Source organism: Palaemon carinicauda, chromosome 35 (assembly GCF_036898095.1).
Source record: "Palaemon carinicauda isolate YSFRI2023 chromosome 35, ASM3689809v2, whole genome shotgun sequence".
In the NCBI taxonomy this organism is placed as follows: domain Eukaryota; kingdom Metazoa; phylum Arthropoda; class Malacostraca; order Decapoda; family Palaemonidae; genus Palaemon; species Palaemon carinicauda.
Window position 1 is genome coordinate 50,025,303 of NC_090759.1, and position 10,000 is coordinate 50,035,302.

Here is a 10,000-nt window from a genome sequence, read left to right on the forward strand (position 1 = left end):
TAACACGGTCAAAGGCAGCACTAAAATCAAGGCCAATCATACGAACTTCCTGACCACAATCAAGGGATTTCTGTACAGCATTAGAGATTATAAGAAGGGCATCACATGCTCCAAGGTCTTTACGAAAACCAAATTGTAAACTAGGGAATAGATGATTACCTTCATCAAACCTATTAAGACATTTTGCCAGAAGACGTTAAAAAAATTCAGATAATATGGGAGTTTTGGAAATTGGGCTGTAATCAGTGGTACGTGAGCTGCCATAAACACATTTACATAGAGGAGTAACAGTACCAATCCTCCAACAAGTGCTAAAAGCTCCTCTTCTTACTAACTTGCGCAAAATAACAGATAACTTTGAAGCTAAGAAATCTGCTTTCTTTATAAAAAAAAAAAAAAAAAAAAAAAAAAAAACAATGGAAAAATACCATTTGGGGCTACACCTCCATAAGCATCAAGGTTTATCAACAGAGCTTTAATTTCACGAGATCGAAAACTCGAAAAGCTAAACTAGTTAGTTTAGCCTCAGGAAAACATGAATGAGGAAGTTCAAGTTTTTCATTACTCTGTTTACTGTCATAAACATTAGCCAAAAGGGTTGCCTTTTCCTTTGGACAGTGAGTGACTGTGCCATCTGGTTTAAGATATATATATATATATATATATATATATATATATATATATATATATATATATATATATATATATACATATATGTTATATATATTTATAAAAATTATATATATATTATATGTATATATGTTATATATATTATATATATATATATATATATATATATATATATATATATATATATATATATATTATCTATATATTATATATATGTATATATATATATATATATACATATATATATATATATATATATATATAAATATGTATATATATATATATATATGTATGTATATATATACATACATATATATATATATATATATATATATATATATATATACATATATATATATATACATATATATGTATATATATATATACATATATATGTATATATAATATATATATATATATATATATATATATATATATATATATATATATATATATATATATATATATTATATATATATATATATATTTATATATAATATATATATTATATATATATTATATATATATATATATATATATATATATATATGTGTGTGTGTGTGTGTGTGTGTGTGTATTAATTTGCGCATTACAGAAAATAGGGCATTTTTCCAACCTCTCTCTCTCTCTCTCTCTCTCTCTCTCTCTCTCTCTCTCTCTCTCTCTCTCTCTCTCTCTCTCTCTCTCTCTGGGTGATCGAGTCAAACTTAAAAATGTTCTCTTCGCAGATAATTTCCCCACGTCGCTTTTTATTTCTCCACAGTGACTTGGACTAAATCATTTTAATTTTCAATATAATTCATGATTCAGCCATAGAATCTGATTCATCTGAATTTAACTTATAAATTAAAAACATGAAGTTAATGGAATTATCATCGGCGACAAAGGCGTCCGTAACATAAATGGTCTCATCACCGGCTATCTCCCAATTTTCCCCATATCTCATTTTCTTCCTTCACGCTTATTTGTACCAACTAGAACAATATTTTCATGTTCTATACATTTTACTATTCATCTGAATAATATGATTCATCTGGATTCAGATTATGAATTCGAAATTTGAATCGTTTATAGAGTTATTGACAGTGAAAAGGCCGTTACCAAAATAGTCACTTCACCGACAATATCCTAATTTTCCTCATATTTCATTTTCTTCCTCTACGAATACTTGTACCAACTTGTACCATATTTTCTTCATTTTCTATATATCTTACGATTCATCTTCATAATATGATTCATCTGGATTCAGTTTATGAATTCAAAATTCTAATCGTTACCTAAATGGCCGTTACCTGAATGGTCTCTTCACCGAAAATTTCCCTACCACTCATTTTTTTCCTTTGCGCTTATTTTTTACCATATTTTCTTCATTTCCCTATTATTTTACGATTCATCTGCAAAATATAATTCATCTGGATGCAATTTATAAATTTAGTATCCGAATAGTAATAGAATTTTCGTCGGTGAAAAGGCCGTCGATCTACGATCTGTCAACCGTTGGTTCGAAACTCTCATGACATCTTAGCGTGACATTTTTGGTTTTTTATCATTTAAGTACCTTTGCAAATCATTAATCATTTCTTGATATGGGGGTTTACGTATTTGTGGATATTTTGTACAATATAATTATCTCCGCCAACGAAGTTGGAAGGTTATGGTTTACCCCGTGTGTGTGTGTGTGTTTGTGAACAGCTTCACGGCCATAATTTTAATCTTAGAGTAATGAAGAAGCTTGAATTTATTAAATTCTGGAGTCAAGGTCAAAGGTCATGGTCAAGGTCAATCAAAATGTCCAATTCACGTAATCAGCCATTAGTTTGGACATCGTTGTCACAGACTTCAAATTTGGTCCATATCTGAGCGTATGAAAATCTCCGCCAATTAATCGTTAAGATCAGAGGTTGGGGTCACAGTCGAGAAATAAGCTGTATTTAGGCTCTCAGTTAGTGTTTGCTATTTCTATAGTGTGTGTGTGTGTACTTCTTAGCTATTTCTGTGCGCCATTAGAAACTAAATTATTTTTACAGAGTTCTGGTTAAGTTCATAGCTAAAGTACTCTTTAACCTAGCGCTGTAAAGCATTTGACAGTTTCACTACTCGATATAAAATCTTAAATTTTCTGTATAAGATTGGTAGTAATGAAAAGTGTTTTCAAGTCTTCGGTAAGGATTAATAATATTATTTGTGTGAGAAATGTGTATTTAGTGCAACGTAGAGACCAGATTCCCTAAGAGTGTAGTGTAAGAAGCACGATGTCTGAAATGTATTTTGGTTTATTATTTGTTACGAGTACACAGTATTTGGGTTGTTATCATCGATAGTTTAATAGTGCAGTTTAGGCATCTTCAATATACTGGCAGGGGTAAAAAGATGGATAAAAAGAGGGTGCAGCTACTACACGACCTTTAAAACAATGTCTACATGCAGAATTAATACATACATACATAGAACAGTAACAACAAGAATAACCACTAATGCAGCCGTTTCTAGACCACTGCAGGTCATATTCTTTAAACATAGGGTTGTAGTAGCAACGTCCCTGAATGGGGAACGCCAGACTGGGGTTCGAGTCCAGCTAAAACTCGTTAGCTTCTCTGGTCGCTGCAACCTCACCATCCTTGTGAACTAAGGATGGGGGGTTTGGGGGAGCCTAGAGGTCTATATGCTGAGTTATCAGTAGCCATTGCCTGGTCCTCATTGGTCCTAGCTTGGATGGGGAGGGGGCTTGGGTGCTGATCATATAGTCACTCGAGTCTAGGGTATGGTCCAACTTGATAGGGCAATGTCACTGTCCCTTGCCCCTGCAATTCATGAGCAGCTGGTAGTAGGTTGGCCAGGACACCAGCCACCCGTTGAGATACTTCCGCTAGAGAGTTATGGGGTCCTTTGACTGGCCAGACAGTACTACATTGGATCCTTCTCTCGGGTTACGGTTCATTTTCCTTTTGCGTACACACACACCGAATAGTCTGGCATATTATTCGCAGATTCTCCTCTGTCCTCATACACCTAACAACACTGAGATTGCCAAAAGGGGTTAACTACTTCACTGTGATTGTTCAGTGGCCACTTTCCTCTTGGTAAGGGTAGAAGAGAGACTTTAGCTACGGTAAACAGCTGTTCTAGGAGAAGGACACTCCAAAATTTAACCATTGTTCTCTAGACATGGGTAGTGCCATAGCCTCTGCCCCATGGTTTTCCACTGTCTTGGATTAGAGTTCTTTTGCTTTAGGGTACACTCGGGCACGCTATTATATCTACATTCTCTTCCTTTTGTTTTGTTAAAGTTTTTATTGTTTATATTGAAATATTTATTTAGATCTTATTGCTTTCTTAAAATATTAAATTTTTCTTGTTTCCTTTCCTCACTAAGCTATTTTCCCTGTTGGGGCCCCTGGGCTTATAGCATCCTGCTTTTCCAACTAGGTTTGTAGCTTAGCAAGTAATGATAATAATAATAATCAAGTCATGTCTGGGGTTTGGCCATTTATCAGCAGATATAGGAAGGAGATTCCCCCTTCTTTTATCCGCTGATATGGGGGTTGTGAGAGGGAGGCATCGAAAGTGGGGAAGGTGAGAGAGAGAGAGAAACCTCAACATACCAATCCCCCATAACTGGTTATCCCCCTGAACCCTGAACCTCCATCCTGTCCTCTTCTCTTTATTTTATTATCATTTTATTTAATTAAAGAATGTCTGTTAATCGTTGCAGTATGATAGACAGATTAGTTTTTGCTACTAGTGTTACCACTGGATCTGCCTAAGAACTCCGCCTGGTAAGGAAATCGGCCTATAGATGCTGTAGTACTGAAAACCATCAAAACATGCACCAAATTAAACCAAATATACTCACAATTTCTATACTTTGTTAGTTTTAAGTTCAAAATACAATACAGATCAACAGATATAAAACTTAGACTTCATTTTTTAAATATAAAAGTTTTATATGCCAGAAACATTTTTCAACCTTGATAACTATGCGGAAATGTTTTCCGTTCCAGACAGAGTAAAATAGAAATCGGAAATTGAAATGATGCAGCTCCCTCTGTAGACCTATTTTTTCCTTCATTACCCCAACAATTCCGCAGTTTGGCAACACTGATTGACATCTAATCAGGCCTCCCAATCCCTCAGACGATTAGGGATTAGACAAAAAGTGAGTCAAATGAAATATTTTGAAACAGAACTAGGCCTAACCTATGTTTTTCCTGCCAATCGTCTTAAATGTTTGAACAATAAATGCTTAATAGTTAAAGATATATATTGACCTGAGAAGAGAATTAAGTATCAAGCAGTTAGTCAACTGTAGTTGATCGCAGACATTACGAGAGAAGTCATGGGTGTAACAACCCTATCCCTCTTTCTGAGAAAAAGAAAAAATAAATTCATCGTAGATTTGGCAACATAAATTTCTCTTGGGACGAACCAGGAAACTGATACGTGGCTAGCTGTGATTGGCTATAAGATTTTCTACAACACTCAATCATCAACATATTTTGACCCAATATTATTCCTCCAATAATATCCCTCCAATAATAACCCTCCAACATTCTAGTACAATTTGCACCTTCGCCTTGCAGCAATGTACTTCCAATAGTTGATCACCAACCTCCAACACATATAATTTACAACATGATGTCAACACTAGATCTTCCACAGTATTCCTCATTTATCTTCAACACATTCCTTCAACGCTGTCTCCATCAACCATTCATCATTTTATATATATACGCCTCTGCACACGTGTAATCACACACACATATCGTAACAATACTGTCAAATTCAACTTGTATCTAGAAAAAAAAACTTATAACAATATCTATATAGTTTTAAATTTATTGCAATGGTTCATGTTTTTTTAATTCATATTAATTTTGATTATTAATTTATATTATTTCTATGTATAGTTTAAGTGTTTGTTTTCGTTTGACGTTAACTCTTGTGCTGTATATGAAAAAAAAAAAATGGTTGGTTGGTTGATTGTTAATGTCAACAGCTCTTGGATAATTTTTGCGAAGTTACTTAATGAATAGGAAGACTATTGTAGAAGTTTCTGGAAATCGATCCAATGAGAGAATTCTTATGAAAGGTGTACCACAGGGTAGTGTTCTGGGCCCTATCTTGTTCAACATATATACTATCGAGCTATCACAGAACTTGAAAAAACAAAAAGTGGGCTTCTCCTCCTCCTTCTCTTCCTCCTCTTGCTGCTGCTGCTCTTTTTTTTTTTTTTTTTTTTTTGTATTTTCTAATTTTTTTTTCGCTGCTTCTCCTCCTCCTTCTCTTCCTCCTCTTGCTGCTGCTGCTCTTTTTTTTTTTTTTTTTTTTTTTGTATTTTCTAAATTTTTTTTCGCTGCTTCTCCTCCTCCTTCTCTTCCTCCTCTTGCTGCTGCTCCTTTTTTTGTTTTGTATTTTTTTTTTTGCTGCTTCTCTTCCTGCTTCTCTTCCTCCTCTTGCTGCTGCTGCTCCTTTTTTTTGGGGGGGGGGTTATATTTTATTTTAGGTTTTTTTTTTTGCTGCTTCTCCTCCTCCTTCTCTTCCTCTTCTTACTGCTGCTCCTTTTTTTTTCTTTTTTTTTGTATTTTTGTTTTTAGGTTTTTTAGTTTTTTTTTTGCTGCTTCTCCTCCTCCTCTTCCTCCTCTTACTGCTGCTCCTTTCTTTTCTTTTTTTTTGTATTTTTTTTTAGGTTTTTTTAGTTTTTTTTTTTGCTGCTTGTCCTCCTTCTCTTCCTCCTCTTGCTGCTGCTGCTCCTTTTTTTTTATATTTTTTTTTAGGCTTTTCTTTTTTTCTTTTTTGCTGCTTCTCCTTCTCATCTTTCTCTTCCTTCACTTGCTGCTGCTCCTTTTTTTTTATTGTTTTTTGTTTTTGTATTTTTTTTTCTGCTGCTTCTCCTCCTCCTCCTCTTCCTCCTCTTCTTCCTCTTGCTGCTGCTCCTTTTTTTTTGTGGGGGGGGGGGGCGATTTTATATCTTTTTTTTAGGTTTCCTTTTTTTTGCTGGTTCTCCTCCTGCTTCTCTTCCTCCTCTGTCTGCTGCTCTTTTTATTTATTTATTTTTTTATTTTTTGCTGGTTCTCCTCCTGCTTCTCTTCCTCCTCTGTCTGCTTTTTTTTTTGCTGGTTCTCCTCCTGCTTCTCTTCCTCCTCTGTCTGCTGCTTTTTTTTTTTTTTTTTTTTTTTTTTTTTTTTTTTTTTTTTTTAGCTGCTTCTGTTCCTGCTGTTTCTCACGACCCTCAGTTGTTGGCAGATTCTGCTCGCTCATAACTGATGCTGTTAGCTACTATTAATTGTAGCTGCTAATTACTGCTGCTGCTAGCTGCAGTTTCTACTATTGCTAGCTGCTGTATGCTGTTGCTTTCGGCTACTAGCTGCTGCTATTTGCTACTGCAAGCTGCTGTTGCTAGTGCTGCTGGTACTGCTGCTCGTGCTGCTGCTACTGCTGCTCTTGCTTGTGGCTGCTGCTGCTGCTTCTGCAGATTGCTGCTGCTGCTGCTTTTGCTAGCTGCAGCTGCTGCTACCTTTGGTAGCTGCTGCTGCTTTTGCTTTTGCTAGCTGCAGCTGCTGCTACCTTTGGTAGCAGCTGCTGCTTCTGCTAGCTGCTGCAGCCTGCTGCAGCTGCTGCTTGCTCCTGCTGCAGCTGCTGCTTGCTCCTGCTGCTGCTTGCTCCTGCTGCAGCCGCTCGCTACTGCAACTGTTGCTGCTGCAAGCTGCTGCTGCTAGCACATGCTGCTTGCTGTTGCTCCTAGCTGCTTCTGCTAATGTCTGCTGCATGCTGCTGCTAACTTCAGCTGCGACTGCTGCTAGCTTCAGCTGCGACTGCTGCTAGCTACTGCTAACTATTGCTTTTCCATTGCTGCTGGTTCTGCTACTGCTGCTAACTTTTGCTAGCTGTTACTATCTTCTGCTCCTGCTATTTGATGCTCCACAGCTGCGAGTTCCTAAAAATTTGGACTGATGCTGCCCACCTAACCATGAATACCTACCTCCAAAAGATGCAGCTTCTCTTCCCAGCCAAAGATGTCTTGGTTCAACCTCCAAGAACTTGTCTGCATACTAGAAGAATCCCAGCTTCATCTCTCTGCATAGCCAGTCTTCTAGATTATTCCCCCAGAACCACCCGAAGGTTGGTATCCAAAAGAATAGATCTAGATATCCGACCATTTGTACACTTGACAAACGCCTTGTACTCGTCTTCCAAGGTACACAGCATACTAGAATCAGCCAGGTTCCTTCCCTCTGCAGATCCTGTTGTCCTCCAGGTTATTCCAAGCATCGTTCAAACTGGATAGTTAAGCCTTGCATCCTTTAAGCTGGGGGCAGTCCATCCAAGCGTCCTTCAAGCCAAATAGTTTCAGGTGTCCTTTCCAGTGAAACACATGTCCTGAACCTGTCCAGAATGGGTGAAGCACAAAACTTAATAAAAAGATTATTCCTTTCCAAACAAAACTAAACAGAAAAAAAAATTCCTTTCCGAATAAAATTAAACAAATTTTATTCCCTTTTTCCTATAAATATTTTTTTTTTTTTCGGTGGCGATATTATAATCACCATTTTTTTTTGGTGGGGAAACTATGCTCCCCATTTTTTTTTTTTTTTGGTGGCGATATTATTATCACCATTTATTTTTGTGGGGATACTATACTCCCCATTTTTTTTTTTATTTTGGTGGCGATATTATAATCACCATTTTTTTTTCTTTTGGTGGGGATGCTATACTCCCCATTTTTTTTTCTTGGTGGCGATATTACAATCACCATTTTTTTTTTGGTGGCGATATTATAATCCCCAGTTTTTTTTTCATATTTTGCGTTGGAATATAATTCCTCTTTAGTTTTTTTTTCCAGCCCTGCTTTCTCGTCTCTTGAAGGGTGAACCTATTCAACTGGCTATCCCATATTAAATCCCCAGTCTGCTCACCAGAAATTTCCATATGATATAATTCCTTCAACTCAGGGTGTGTTTGAGAGAGACCGTCTACAAGTTGGGTAATAGCGTAATTCTTATGGTTTAATTCCATCTCTAGTTTCATGTTTCTTTCCATCATATCTTGATACTTCTCCTTATAAATTGCAAATTCGTCTGCCACGGAAGTTAGATTCCTAATTTCTTCTTCCAGTGTTTTATTCTTCTCGTCGGCCTTCATCAACGCATTGCTTGCGGCTCTCTCCTCCAAGAGGTCTCTCTTCAGTCGTCTATTCTCTGCTTTAACAACAGCAACTTCTTTCCACAGTTTATCCAGTTCCTTCCTCAGCCATTTCTAGATCGCACACCAAGTCTTTCTTAATTAATAGTTCAGTCTTCAATTTGCTGTTCTCATTCAGGACAGTATCCAATTTAGTTCCTATTCTGTAGACCTCCTCGACTGCAGCATTAAGTTCACTTTCTAAAGTAGCCTTTTGCAAAACGTTTTCAGACTTCACTCTCATGTTTTCAGCCTTAACACTGTCCAGTTCAGCCCAGAGTGTTCGGATCTCATTATCAGCACTTTCGACGTATTCCTCCAAGTCGCTCTTTTCCAAGAGTTTCTCGTTGGCTGTCTTCAGATCTCCTGTTACTCTTTCCAGCCTCTTCTCGAGCATCCGAATTTCCTCATGGGCATTTTCTAATTCCTTTTCTACAGATGCCTTGGCTAAAAGCTCATCACAAATTTTATCGTTTTGAACTTCAGCTTTTTCTAGACTTACCATAAGAGACTCAATATTCTTATTGGCTCTTTCTAAATCACCTATTAAAGCTAAGTTAGCGATGTTATTAGATAACGCAATTTCTCCTGCCTCTACAGAAGTCTTGACCAAAAGCTCCTCACGAAGTTTTTCGTTTTGAGCTTCAGGTTTTTCTAGACTTACCATAAGAGACTCAATTTTCTTATTGGCTCTATCTAAATCTTCATTTAAAGCTGATATAGCTATGTTGTCATTAGATAACTCAGTTTCTTCTGCCTCTGCGGCATCGACCTCTTCACAGATGTTTTTTAAGTCAATTCCCGTTTCAGTTTCTTGATGTATTTTAGCGAGGAAATCATCAAACAACTGAATTCCCTCTTCTGCTCCGTCTAATTCCCCACTTAGATCCTTTTGAGATACTTCCTCCAATTGTGTGCGTGCCCTAGTTTCTCCGGCAACGTGATTCGCCCCACCGTAGACTGCTGGTTGCAGTCTCTCCATTTCCTCCCGATCCATCAAATCCAAGAATTTTTCTGCTTCTCGATCTGAATCCTCTCCTCCCCAGCACCATGCCATGGTGCCAAAAGTAGTCAAAGATCCTAGCAAAATAATCCTGTCAGTCATAAATCTAACCATTCTGTACAGTATAGATTTACTCAATGCCTTCCATGGCTAAGGAATATAGCATTAAAATTAGAAAAACAAATATTG

At 36.7% G+C, this 10,000-nt stretch overlaps 1 protein-coding gene across 1 annotated transcript; it reads right to left on the reverse strand.

The window, feature by feature from the left end:
- Positions 1 to 8,857: 8,857 nt before the first annotated feature.
- Positions 8,858 to 9,865, reverse strand: LOC137627279 (tropomyosin isoforms a/b/d/f-like). Its single transcript, XM_068358360.1, has one exon. It carries the CDS (start codon positions 9,863 to 9,865, stop codon positions 8,858 to 8,860), a length of 1,008 nt encoding a protein of 335 aa, XP_068214461.1.
- Positions 9,866 to 10,000: the final 135 nt, after the last annotated feature.